The sequence below is a fragment of the Hippocampus guttulatus genome, chromosome 18, assembly GCF_054856545.1.
Source record: "Hippocampus guttulatus isolate MCC_2025c chromosome 18, RoL_Hgut_1.0, whole genome shotgun sequence".
In the NCBI taxonomy this organism is placed as follows: Eukaryota; Metazoa; Chordata; class Actinopteri; order Syngnathiformes; family Syngnathidae; genus Hippocampus; species Hippocampus guttulatus.
Window position 1 is genome coordinate 11,064,004 of NC_141278.1, and position 14,521 is coordinate 11,078,524.

Here is a 14,521-nt window from a genome sequence, read left to right on the forward strand (position 1 = left end):
TACTTCACTCGGCAAAGCATCTGCGCAAATAACACGAGCCGATATCGATTGCACTGATCGGCTCATCGGCTTCCATTCGCAAGCGTTAAACGAGGATCAAGCGTGAAGGACTCCCAGCTGCCGTAAAGCGCTCAAAAATGCCGCATTACCTCAAACACAATGATTTCAAAATCTGAAAAACGGCGATAACGACTTCTCGCTTGGTTTACTCACCATTTTCTTTCTATGAAAGTGAATTCTTAAGTAAGAAGTTAAAATAATATGTCGAAAGAAACCACGATTATTATGTGCTTGATTTAGCAAAAAAACGAACACATTATGCACGTCTTCTTGCTTTGACTCGTCTATTTGCATTTGAAATGTCTTTGCCTGCCCCCCACCTCCCTTATATTGCTACTCGACCCCCACCCCCTTGAGTGAGAACCTCTCCGCTTGTGTCGGAGGCGCGCAATATAAAGCGCAAAGCTCCCTTGTGTCGCCTCCACAGCGGAGCTTTCAACATCACCAGCAGCCGGACAATCAGAAGCTGACCCTGCACCCGACCATGACCACCGCACTCTTTTTCACACCTGGATTAACTCTCAAGTAACAGTTTGAAGCGCCACCCCTTAATCTTTAAAACACACCGCCAGACTCTCTTTTTCTTTCTTTCTTTTTTTTTGTTGCATCCGTCCTTGCCTCCTTCCATCCCTTTTCAAACCACAGCCCGCGGTCATGGGTTGCGCCGTGTTCTTTTTACCCCGATTACTTAAGGACTTGACCGTGCAGTGAGGCAGACGCCGGGTGGATTTATGGTCCGAAGAGTTGCAAAGAGCATCCGAAGGAAATTTGTGGAACTTTGAGCAGCTTGGAGGATGCAGGGGACGTGTCGGTGCGCCGTGCTCCTCCTCACGCCTGTACTTTACCTGGTGAGTTGAACACTTGCATACTCTGTCTGGACAAAACTTTTCCACTCCACGTTTTTTTTTTTTTGTGGAAGTATAATTCAAGATGACATTTGCTACTTTCATGTCACGTCAATGTGAGCCAGGGAGATTTTTCTGAGTTGAAGTCGTCTGTCTCTGCTCGTTCGTTAAAGTGCGACGCTGTCTCCAAAAAAATTAACGTTTACCTTTTTATCTTATTTTTATGATTAGATACTTATTCGCACACTTTTTTAATCGTTCTTATTATTATATATATTAATTTGATACTATTTTGGATACTTTTCGAAAGTGTGTGATCATATGCGTCAAGCGGAAGTGACCATTTGCATTCAATGCAAAGCGGAAGTGTAATAAAATGTCCTATTTTTGAAGCATACAAACTTTTTTTTTTAATGTGGGAACAATACACTCTCAGTAATAACCTCAGGACAGAAGCGATGTCAGACCGTCTCACGGGGGCGCCACAACAAACCAAATGTCGATATCGGTTCCCCTCTGCCTCAACAGACAGAGGGACCGCCAGAGCAGATTTGATTAAAATCCCGCTGTTCGTCCTTTAGTCTTGCTATTTTATTTCATTTTATTTTTTCAGAAAGTATGACAAAAAGTCCAGTCAGTCATTGTAAAAAATTTGGTGGAGTTTAAATCGCCTGGTAGGAACTTGTAGAATTATCGAGGGAACCCACGACAGCCTTTAATTCACCGACAATACAATTTTAAAATCCCCAAATGTAATGGTGTTTTTTTGTGTGTGAATTGTGTGGTTGTGTTTGAGGATTCACGAATTAAGAAATCAGTTTTTCTGTATTCTTCTTATTAGTATTTCGATTTAAACAAATACAATAACATCCTGTGTGTTTCGTGCATGCATAAAACATGTAGTACGGATTTACACGACTGTTATTTTTTTTCTATACCCCTATTTTTAAACAGCCTTAAAAAATCAATAACATTTCGCCATTATACTACAATTTTATTTATTAATTATTATAATTAAATATAATGTCCTGAAGGGGTTTTTTTGCTCTCCAGTGTTCGAAAGCGTATTGCCTTTTCACACACCCGCATGTCTTCTTCTTAAGAAAATCATTTTCGAAAAACAAGTTTAGATTTGTTTCTGAGGTTAACAGCACGTCATTTCCAGGCATTTCAAATAAGACTAAGACGAACAAAAATATCCCCTCCCCCCCAAAAAAACATACTTAACAACCCTGAAATAAGTGTGGTTAAAGAACTGTACACTCGTGTTTATAAGCGCACACACTCTCTCTCTCAACTCCACTGTATTTATAGAGAACTTTCAAACACACACACACATGCACACACGCACAGAAGGAACCCGGTGTGGAATAAAAGGAGCCTATTGTGCTGCACGGGAACAGCGTGCCTTTTCGCAGCAGCGAGGATTAATCCTGAACTTTGATGGTTTTAATTCATGTTAAAGACACTTGTATCTCCTTAAGCCGCTTGTCTGAGATACGCACCTTGACCCCGATAGCAGCTCAAAACCCAGGTACAGCCAGAGCAGTCTGGCAATCAGAGTGCTTCACTTATGGGCTCACTATTAAATAAAGAAGGCTCATTATTCCTGGACATCAAAATCCTTTCATGGTGTTGCCAGGATTTGGTCCACGTGACTATTTATTTACTAATTACCACACAAACTAAGAGCAGTTCCGCTTACAAACTTGATCATTTCTATTTTTTATTCTTTGGTATAATTTCCAATATGAATTGCATCTGCAAGTGAATCAAATTTCAGCTATTCACATGTTGTTTTCTCTTATATTAATTCATCTTCATGTCACAGTTGTGCATCAGCCACTACAATGGACTCTTATGTGTGTTGCCATCCATTGTCATTATTTTTTTCATACCTAAAGACTAATAAAGAATCCTAATGTAGGTTATTATTATTTGTGCATGAAAAGGTGAATGTATTTATTATGAAGCCACTATTTTTATTTTTGTCTTTTAAGTCTTTTTTTTTTCTTTCAACATTTCAAATATACCGTAACCTCTTATCACAACCTACTCGTGAATCGAATTTTAGGCAGGACAATATTTTCGCATCATCTCATGATTGTCACATAGAAAGTCAAGATTTAAACGGAGCGTCTTCATCACTGACCATCTGTCATCCAGATGAGGAAAAGAATAAACTCAAGCACCGGGAGGGAGTCTTTGTTTGCCACTGCGCCACTGTCATTGGGCCCAGGGGGGGGGGGGGGGGGGGGGGCACTGACAGAAACTTACATTCAATTGTTATTTTCAAACTGTGCAAATGTGGCCTGCGGAACCAAGCAGCCAGCACAACATATGCCGGCGGGGGGCTCACACATACAGTACTTCTAAAGCAACGTTCATATGACAGGACCCCCCTCCCACCACCTCTTTCCACTCCATTTCAGATCAAACGACACAAAGAGTATTGTGCTTTATTTATGCTATTCATTAACTCTTTACTGGGTTACATATAAATAAGTAAATAATATGCCACTTAATAATATTGTACGTGTGTGTGTGTATCTACATACGTGTGTGTGTGTGTGTGTGTATATATATATGTGTGTGTGTGTGTGTGTATATATCTATACGTATATGTATATACAGTATATATATATATATATATATGTGTGTGTACATTAACCTTGTTAGAGGTACCGAACCCAACCAGTTCATATGTATGGTCACCCCAAACGCTTCATTTGTGAAAAATAAAAAAATGATTATTTTTCAAATTCAAGACATTAAAAAAAAAAGAAAGAAAAGTACATGGCCAAATGATATTTTTTTTGTTGTTTGTTTTTTAAATTGTACGATGTACTATCAAGACAGTCACACGGTGACGACTGAGTGAACTAAATTTCCCGCAGCACTGATTGGACAAGCGATGTCATGTGATCATCTGCAGCCAGTGATAGCCAAGCGGGCGTGTCATTACGAATTGACATGTTGAGTCAGGTGTGTCTTACCCTCCATGGCAGAGGCTCCGTCGAACCTCTGAGACCGATTCACTGAACCCTGAGGGTTTGATCGAACCCAGGTTAAGAACCACTGAGATATATATATTAGAGCTGTCAGTTTAGCGCGTTTTTATTGGCATTAATTTAAAAAAAATTTCACGGGATTAAAAATTTTCTCGCAGGATTAAATTTTCTCGCGAGATTAACGCGGCACCACACGTCACCGGATGTTGCGTTGTTCTAAAATAAACGCGCATATCTGTTTGGTCAGCCACAGTTTGAGCGGCAGCTTGAGATACGGAAAATGGATACTAAATCACTTTTGAATGGACAGTTTACTTTTAAAAAGTTGCCAGATGGCTCAACTGACAAGACCAAGGTTGTCTGTGTGTTTTGCAGTCGCGAACTAAGTTATCATCGTAGCACATCGAGTTTGAAGTATCACTTAATGGCCAAGCACACGGCTGATGTAAGTACTACGCCCCCTCGTCTAAGCCAGACATCCATGGAGAATTTCAAAGAGAAGAAAATGGATAACGTGACTAAGAGCAAACTTACTCGAGCCATAGCTAACTGGGTGGCGACTGCATGCAGGCCTATTAACATTGTGGAGGACGAGGGTCTCGCTGAAATCATTCGAATTGCATCGAACGACTCCTACGAAATGCCGACGAGAGCCACCATTACAAGCCAGGTGCAGAAATTGTACGAAGCGGAGAAGTTGCGCTCACCGGGGATTACTGGACTTCCCTTAGTAATCACAACTACCTCGGAGTCACAGCCCATTATTTTGACCAACAGTGGGAACTTAAGTCGCATTCTTTGACTGTTGCAAAGACAGAAGAGAGGCACTTCGCTGACACTGTTGCAAAGCACTTTGTGCGAGTAGCTAGAGAGTGGGAAATTGAACACAAAATTGTCTCATTAACCACGGATAGTGCACGCAACAGGTAGCCTGACAGCTATGTTCAAAGCAAATTGAGAAAACGCAAGTATTAAACCATGGTTCAACTGCACTTAGGTATGCACTTTATAATTTTATATTGCTCCGTTTTGAGCTGTTGTGTGACAAAATGTTTGTTTCCACTGTTATTGATGACAGTTATATTGTGTGAGAGATTATGTGCTCCAAGTGTGAATAACTGCTCCAAATGAAAAATGTTAATGTAAAATTTCAAATTGAAATAGCTGTTTCAATAAATATTTGCATTTTGTACAAAGAAAACGGATCCATGATTACATGTTGATGAGAGCATTAAAACGGGCAAAAAAATAGAACAAAAAATATAAAAGGAAATTCAGAAACGATAAAAAATGCGTGAGTAATCATGATTAATTTTTTAGTTCATTTGAGTTAATTATGACAGTTGCATTTTTAATTAGATTAAATATTTTAATCGTTTGACAGCTCTAATATATATATATATGTATACACACAATTTTCCGCACGCATCGAGGTGCTAATTCGCTGCAGCATGAGTGTGCCACTGTACACCAAAAAAAAAAAAAAAAAGCTCTTTCAATGAACTTGGAAAAATAAATATGGAAAGAATTTCCACATCATGAAATGGTTTCCTTGAAGCAATTGCATTGGTTTATCTGAATGTGTTGGGGTTTGGTCAACTTCATTTAACTGAATTATGAGGATTCGATCCAATTTAATTGACTTGGGTTTGATGAACCGAATTTCATGAGGGCAGTACAGTTTATTGATTCAGGTTAGTTTTCTTAAAATTAACGCCGAGAGAGTACACTCACAGCAAATCCAAAACAAGCACAGGCGGAAATTCTAGCTCCACACAACAAGGCCGGATTTGCACCCACAACCTCAGACCTGTGAGGCAGACGTTGTTCATCGGTCATCCACGGTGCCGCAAGTAACATTGTCATGGGAAACAGTACATTTGTCAAGTTTTTCCACCACTGTCAGACCATCACTTGATTTGATTTACATCCAAACAAACAATTACTGATTACCAATTCCATGTCATATTTGAAGAAATGAAAACAGGCAGCCAATATCATTTTTTGGGGAGTGTATGCTTGTCTAGCCCTTATTCAAGGCTGACTGCTTGAGTGAGCCAGCTGGATCGTACTGCCAAACACCCCCCCCCCCCACCCCATCTGATATAATAGACTTGTCAATATGAAGACAATAAAACACGGAGTTTTAACGACGCGTGATAAAGGTATAAATCCAATTTAATTTGCGCTTCCGGATTAAGCTGAAAAACAATTACATGACATGCAAGTGTATTAAGAAGATCATCTTAACTTTGATAACAAGTAACAACGTGCGAGAGGTGAATATTACAGTAAGTCGGCTGGTTTTAGACACACACACAACAATGCGAACTTTTGAAGCAAAACAAGTCACAGGGCACTTGAGTGCAACTCAGGAAAATCTACAATCTTAAAACTCATTCAGTGCCAGCCAATTCTGGACCAAGTCTGAAAAGACGTTGAAAAACGTCTTTGGGAGTGAATGAGTTTTAATTTACCTCGCAAGATTATTGTGCTGTTTAGATCGTATCGATCCACACATCCATAAATTTACCATCCACAAAATCTTAACAATACACATTCTTAATGTATGCAGCCCTACAGTATTATTCACAGTGAAATGAAATAAATACAACCCAACAAAATAACATTAAGCGGTAATGAAAAACAAAACAACAAAACCTTGATGAAAGTAATAATGCATGTATCCTCATGACAAAATAATCAGCGAGGGTGTTCCAGTTTCGCAAATCACATGATCAGCGGTTACTATAGTGGACAGTTTCTCAGGTTATCGCGTTATTATTGGAGCATAAATGGGTTAAACTTCAGCCCAAGTGCTTTTCTCTTTATCGATGCAAAAATCTACGGGCAAGCATTTGGAATTGCCGCATCAAGGTGACTCCGGCTTGTTAAGTGCTTTACACCACGTGAACCCGTAACCTGTGCTATCTGGTCCGTGAGTCCGGGTCCGTCTGAGGGCTGCCTCTGGGCTGCCTCCCCAGGGGCATTCACACCCACCCGCAAACCAGCCAGAAACAACATTTGACCTTCGTTGGCTGGCTATTAAGTCAATGATAATAGTAGTCTACCTACTGTGGAGAAAGAAATCAGCACTCTAAGCTCCCGTCTTTGTTGTTGTTGTTTTTTTTTCCCGCATGCATCGTTGCGAGGACAATATTTCACATCCAGATGGGGGGCAAATGAGAAAAATCTGGCTGAGATTTGGATCTCTGAGGGTTGACTCTCCTTGTAAATAGAAGTCAACACAAATGTCTGGCTGTTTTGGAAGGGCTGGGGAAGGAGGGGGGGGGCGGGGTCTGTGCACGGAAGCAGCCAGCGTCTATGATTAATGACGCTAGCCTCTATTCTCTCATCCGTTAGCTGGTCCAGATTTTCAATCGTGTTCACAGTTCAAAGGTCAGAGATGGAGCTTGCCGTTGAAGGGCCGTGTTTAAAAAAAAAAAAAAAAAATCTCAGTCAAGCTATGACCCAGGTAGAGAGGCTACAGAAAGCTCGCTCGCCCATTTCCCCTCACTGCAATCCTTTTATGGCTAAAGCGTACGGCACCTTGATAACGCCGCTTTCAAGCAGTCCTAAGAGAGAAGCGTCTCTGAAGGCGGAAAACCATGCGATAACCTTATCACACCTTCTTTGCATGCCCAGGTATTCAAGTGACTCCGGAGTCTACCTTCTTCTCGCTTCTTCGAAAGCTGAAGTGATGCAGCACGTTTTTTTTCCGGCACTTATATTGATGTCTGTATTCAAATAAAAATAAATGAGCTATTTTTTATTGATGGCGGTTTAACATCGGTCTCGACAGCCAACATCCCTGCGTGAGAAACAGACAGCGCCAGAGTGGGACTCGGTTTCGGCTTCAGTTCCCAACTTTTTAAATGAAAAAATTTTGAGCCTTCTTACTACAGTGAAACTCCTCTACAACGAAATCATGTTTGCAGCAAGAAGTTTTCACATCAGGGGTTTTTTCACAGAAGCAAATTTGATATCCGATGTAAACACACACACACATACAAAACGTATGTGTGTACTCTTTATTTTTATTCCAATAGTGCATAAGTGTTCCGCCTTCACCGCGTCCCCATTGCAGCTAGACAGACAGACAGACAACTCCTTCAATGACCACACCATTGATATTTCCAGAGATTTATTCACCAGCGAGTCAAAAAGGTGTAAAACTGGAACAGACAGACATAAAAACACTTACACGTTGCAACGTAAAACGTGGTAAAACAACTGATCTGACATGTGACGAACGCGTGGCTACGCTAGTGTAGCTAATGCTAACGAGCTAATACACTAATGTGCTAATCGCTGTGCATAAATGCGAACTAAACAATAGAAACGCCCCACAAATGTAAATCCACGGTAAACACACCCCGCAAATTAATAATATGGCATACATTTACATAAAATATTTACATACAGGCTGTGCTTGGCCTACGACACGAAGTTGCAGTCCATCGTTCGGAGGTTCCCCGTGCAACGTTCAACCGGAAGTGTCTCACTCCACAACGTCCGGTGTGCCCTTCACAATAACGAATTAACCTTACAAAATAAAGCAGCTCCGTAGTTATAGAAAATAGGAAACAAATGTAACATGGCTCATCAGGAGCCAGAACACTAAGTATGAACATACACTTATTTGACACTTCATATAGTCAGTGTAGAAAGAAATTGCGAAATTTACGCTCAGCATTCACTTTCACTTACACTTTCACTTTCAATTTCTTGGATAATGTCTTTGGTTTTGCTTCCTCCGTCTTTCATTTTGATCACTTTTACCCTCTCTTCCAGCGTCAGAGCTCTTCCTGTCTTAACTGCTTGACATCCAAAAGGTCCGTTTTGTAGCCATTTTAGCAATGCAACGTTCTTGCTGCGTCTGAAACTAACAATAACAAATACTGTCATTGTCAAATGTGGTGGTTGCTGTTGCCGTTTCCGAACTAAGGTAGAGGTCACTGTTGGATTCGACTTCGTTGTAGTGAATCTCGTCGCGAGGCAAGAGCAGAGAAAAATATTTCGTAGAACGCAACTGGGTTTTTTTTCGTTGAATGGGGGCAGGAGAGTAGGAATAGTGTTAATGTATGAAGATTTTTTCACACTAGGGGGTATTTTTGCCCATGTAGGTTTCGTTGTAGAGGAGTTTCACTGTACTGCCCAAAGACAGCTGAGATAGGCTCCAGCACGCCCCCGCGGCCCTCTTGATGAGAAACGGATTAGAAAATGGAAGGCTGGATGGATGGTGACTTTAAAATAGCTTCCCATTCGCTCCAATGATATTCACATCATATTTGATCAAAAGTAAAAATAACCTTTGAATGCGCTTGCGAGCTCACAATCGGTGTTTACTTGAGCAAGTACGACCACATAAACAGCTGAAATGGACAAAAAAAATGGGCTAAAACACTTCATTCCGAACAAGGCAGATTTAGCAAATGCTGTTACACTAGCAAGCATTTACGCCGCTAACGTCTGATTTCCTGTTAGTGTCTTGTCCAGGGGAAACCAAGACAGCTAATGTCTTTGTGCACCAAGATACAAGAAACATGTTAAATGTCCAATTTCCACTACATTAGCGCTCTTATTTGGAACCGACTCACTCCACTTCCACAACACTACCTAGCGGACTGACGCTAACGTTGCGATGGCACAGAAGGCTTTTAAAATATTATGCGTTTTGAATGTGTTATTTTTTCTACACGGAGGGGTTATTATATTTACGGTGCTGTTCTTTCTGGTGGCGTATTAAACATTTGTGACTTCGTGACACCCTGAGTAACAAAAGCGATGTGAAGTACTGAATGTAGAGTGAGTGAATGGAGATTGAAATGTTGCCAATGCACTGCGTTTGCTGATTTTAAAATGAGTCCGCGGGCCGGAGAATGTAAATGTGCGGATTGGAGTGGCGGCCCTGAGCAGTGTGTATTTAGCAGATTGGCCCACCGGGAAATTGCCAGAACGTCCAGATTACCAATCTGGGCCTGGGGACAGATATTAACACTTATGCTATTATGCATCAAAACGTTTTTCTTCCAAATGTCTGAATTGCTGAAAAGTGTCACACTAATGCTCTCTCCGTATATATTTGGAACTGCATATGATAGCTGCTTCATTTAATAACCTCCATTAGGATCATTTGGGTCAGGCGAGACCAGGAAGATCAAAGTATTAAGAGCACAGCAAAATTATTTGGTCAAGAGCGGCGGAAAGACACACGGAACGCAGCATGAGTTCTGGCACTGACTGAGTTCAGCAATTCAGGAAGTGGATTTGCAATGGCCCCCGTGATGGATCACCCTGCTTTCTAACCTGATGACTGGCTCGACTGACCAGTGAAACAGAGCAGGTTGAGATATTGCACTCCCGAGGGGAGGATACGGAGGGCATCGGGACAGAAGGAGAAAATGTTTCCCTCCACTGCCTTGGCAGCGTTGCTTCTTCCATCGGAATGCTGCCTACCGCTCAGCTCGACAGCCAGAGCACCCGCCGGTGGGAATTCCAGCCATGTCCGTGATGGTCCCCTTTTTTGATCTTCCTTTACTGTTATGTTACAGTGACTGGCCATGCAACGCTTGTCACCGCACGGACGGACACATATGGATGATTTGAAGCAAACTGTAAAGAAAATATAAATGATTGACGAGCGCATTAAAGGGTAACCCAAAACTAAAATGAGTGTAGTTCACTTCGGTGTGTACTTTAATGCCTTGGCTGACAAAATTTTTTTTTTTTTATATATTATCATAAATATCTGTGTTCTGTTGTTGTGTTTTATTCCTCCCATGTGTTTCACTTACCGGTACTTGTGTTTAATTTCATGGCACCGTAAATTAAGGACCGTACAATTTTGACTCCCCTAAAAATATAATTACTTATTCAAAGCACATTTGATTTATTAGTTTGATTACATAATGCTCATTCTTAATTGTTTCATTTTCATTTGACTGGCAAGGAGACAGCAAACAATGTTTATTGGCATCTTTATGCTAAATTGTAAGTAACTCAGATGGACATTTTTAAATGCAATTGATATACCGTATTTTCCGCACTACAAGGCGCACCTAAAAGGATTCAATTTTCTCAAAAGCCGATGGTGCGCCTTAAATCCGATGCGCCTTCTTTATGGATCAATATTCTGATTTCTTGGAGGTAGTATTTTAAATGTTCTGCAAAGCGCTTTGTCACATCTGCAGCGGTTGTGAAAGCGCTATATAAAGCTGTATTGTATTGTATTCTCTTTAGTGTAGCTCCATCTAGTGGCTGCACAGCGCATCCGTAGCCACTATTGTAACTTCTATTTTTTGCGCCCTATATATGAAAACTGTTTTAAAATAAACCATTCATTAAACTTGCGCCTTATACTCCGAAGTGCGGAAAATATGGTACGTAAAGGACTTAGCCTTAAATATTTCCGGGAGTGCTGAATAACTACTGAAAAGGCAAAAATAGGAAGACTTTTTTTAACCGTTGAATGACGATTGTATATTTTCAGCAGAGACAAAAGATACCATGTCCTGAAACTACTTCACAATTTGCGATTGCCTCAAACCAGAAGAGGTAAATCCTAAATGCCTCATATCAGTCTTAATCTATTAAGCATATAGATCTCCCATCATCCTTACTGGGTTCGGGTTAGAAGAAGCTGTTGAACACACTGATCTGTCGACCGAAGAACACAACACCCTAGTCTGCAGTTGTCAGAAAAGAGATATATAGAAAAGACCAGCTTTGTTAATTGAGTCACTTTGGCTAAACTTTGGAGCTCCTCAAGCGATGATGTTGAAGTATCCTCGAGCAGACGTTGAGCACCTAATCGCTCTTGATGATCATTGTGCAGAGAGAAGCTTCTTACATCACACCATAAACAAATGAAACATCACTTGAAAGCCAGTTGAAAGTTACTGAAAAATGAAACGGTTAATTTGTACTCATCTTTAACCCTCTTACTTATTTCCCGCATATATTTCTCAGATCCGTGCAATTGATTTGAAAAAAAAATCCCGTCAGACTCCAAATATTACTTGCAAAAATATATCGACTCAGCTTGGGGCGGTCGTTTTTTTTTTCATTGAAAATATTAGGAAGAGGAAAATGGCCACAGATGCCCTGGGGCAGGCTGACAGAAGCGTGGCTGCCAGTGTGTGCCTCACTGACCACCACAAAACGTTCACACCCAGCCGTACACCAGTGTGAGTGATGCGTCTTGCCCAAACACACAACAACACGTGACTTGAGCAGAAAGGGATTTGAGCTGTAAGGTTCCTAGATGAGCCGCTGTACCTCCAGAAACACGACTGCCCCACATACAGCTGCTGGCATATCAGTTCTAGAATAACAACATAACCAGCCAATGAGTTACTTTTTTTCCTTTGTAATATTTTAAGGGTGTTAAAGTGTTTTTTTAATATTGCAGAAGTAAGATAAAAGTTCCAGTCATGCAAGTACTATAAGTCAAGTCAACAAGTCAAGTCAACAGTATTTATAGAGCACTTTCAAACAGCCATCGCTGCATACAAAGTGCTGTACATGGAGCAATTTAACATGCACAATAAACAGTAAGACAAATCGGTAATAATGTCGGTAGAAAGCACCAAACAGTAAAACCAAGAACAAATCTAAGTCATGCTGAGTCGAATGCCAAAGAATACAAGTGAGTTTTGAGGAGGGTTTTGATGATGGGCAGCGAGGAGGCTTGCCGAATGTTCAGTGGGAGGTCATTCCAGAGAGAGGGACCAGCAACAGAAAAGGCTCGATCCCCTCTGAGCCTCAGTTTAGTTCTTGGTACTTCTAATAAGGTCTGGTCCACAGACCTGAGGCGCCGGGCAGGTGTGTAGGGGCGGATGAGCTCAGAGAGGTAAAGTGGCGCGAGATTATTCAGAGCTTTGAAAACAAATAAGAGGATCTTGAAAATAACTCTAAAATGAATGGGGAGCCAGTGAAGGGATGCCAGAGTAGGAGTTATGTGCTCCCTCTTACGAGTACCAGTCAAGAGGCGAGCAGCGGCATATAAAATGCGGGTACAAATGCATTCCAATAAAAAATTCATTTTATTATTAGGGCGGGACGGTGATTGACTGGTTAGCACGTCCGCCTCACAGTGCAGAGGTGCAGGGTTCGATTCCGGCTCCGGGTTTCCTGTGTGGAGTTTGCATGTTCTCCCCGTGCCTGCGTGGGTTTTCTCCGGGTACTCCGGTTTCCTCCCACTTTCCAAAAACGGGTATCAGAATCAGAATCATCTTTATTGGCCAAGTATGTAGAACACACAAGGAATTTGTCTCCGGTAGTACAGGCTACACTAGTATCATCAATAACAAGCAATTACGATAAACAAAGGACATGACAAATAAGTATGGAAAGACATTCTGTATGTAAGGGTACGGTGGAGTGCGGTGCAGTGGTGCAGTGCTGGTCTGCCAAGGACGGGAAGCTCAATTTCGGCCTGCATCATAAAATGTGTCCGTTTATTTATACATGGATTCTACTCTCTGTTCCTTTTCAAGAAAATGATCTGTGACCCTGTCATACCAACAAGGCGTCTTTTCCAGGGACTTAACTAGTGTCCTACAACTACAGCAACTACAATAAAAGCCAACAGAAATAAAATATTAATTTGTCGCTAGTCGTTTTCAATAAAGAGAGTGTCGTTCAGATGATTAGAAGAAGTGTCCAGTTCAACTCAGAGCAGAATGAAAATTGAAAAATGCTCCCACGATGCCAACACCAAAAGATTTGTGATTGGCTCATTTCGCTGTCAATCAAAAAGAGATTCAGCCTCAGACAGATCATCTAATCATCTTGCAGAAAAGCTGAGCTTCTAGGCCAGCCTATAAACGCCCACTGTCCATAGACTCCCAGAGACGCTGAGCGTCCAATGGGCGGGACAAAACTAGCATTTATCCAATAACTTGTCTCGTTTCAATGCATTGAGGCTACTCTCTAGACGCCCAGCGTCCGTGCTGTAGACGCTCAGCACAGTGAAGCTGCGGGAATGAATGAGAAGAGAGTCGCGTTATAACCAGTAATAAGAAGCTGATTCGGAAAAAAGTTGAGCGCGTTGTAGCGCATATTTAGTCAATGACATGTACACACAATTGTATGTACACACATATATTTGATCACTTACTTTTTCACATTTTAGGGGAAGCTGAGCTTCCCTTGCAGTCTGAGAGCAATCGCCTCTGGTGCGGTGGTACCACCTAATGACAGCTGTGACACAATGTGCAAAGTTTCAAGCAGAGCTAAAGTGATCAGTGGTAGAATACAATACACCAACAGTTGTGCAATTGGTGCAGATAATCATTGCACTATTTTAAAGTGACCAGTAGCAGTATTTGTAGTACAACATGTATGCAATTGTGCAGATGTCCTGGAGCTCTTTAAAGTGTCTGGTGCTGTGGAATAGAGATCAGTGACAGTGGTTCAACTAAGTACGGGGATGGTGGGTTAATGGAGCACTCGAGATTGTCCGAAGGTATGATTGTGAGCGCTTATGGGTTTTTCTTTTTATTGATGTGTGCTCTGCGATTGGCTGGCAACCGGTTCAGGGTGTACCCCGCCTACTGCCCGAAAACAGCTGGTCCAGCTTCCGCCTCGTAATGATACACG

At 41.4% G+C, this 14,521-nt stretch overlaps 1 protein-coding gene across 1 annotated transcript in view; it reads left to right on the plus strand.

The window, feature by feature from the left end:
- The first annotated feature begins 474 nt into the window (after nucleotides 1–474).
- nxph1 (neurexophilin 1) overlaps nucleotides 475–14,521 on the plus strand; it is a 35,688-nt gene continuing 21,641 nt past the window's right edge. Inside the window, exon 1 of the mRNA XM_086137611.1 lies at nucleotides 475–908. Coding sequence (XP_085993737.1) covers nucleotides 855–908 — 54 coding nt within the window. The 5' untranslated portion in view covers nucleotides 475–854. The remainder of the gene's footprint in view (nucleotides 909–14,521) is intronic.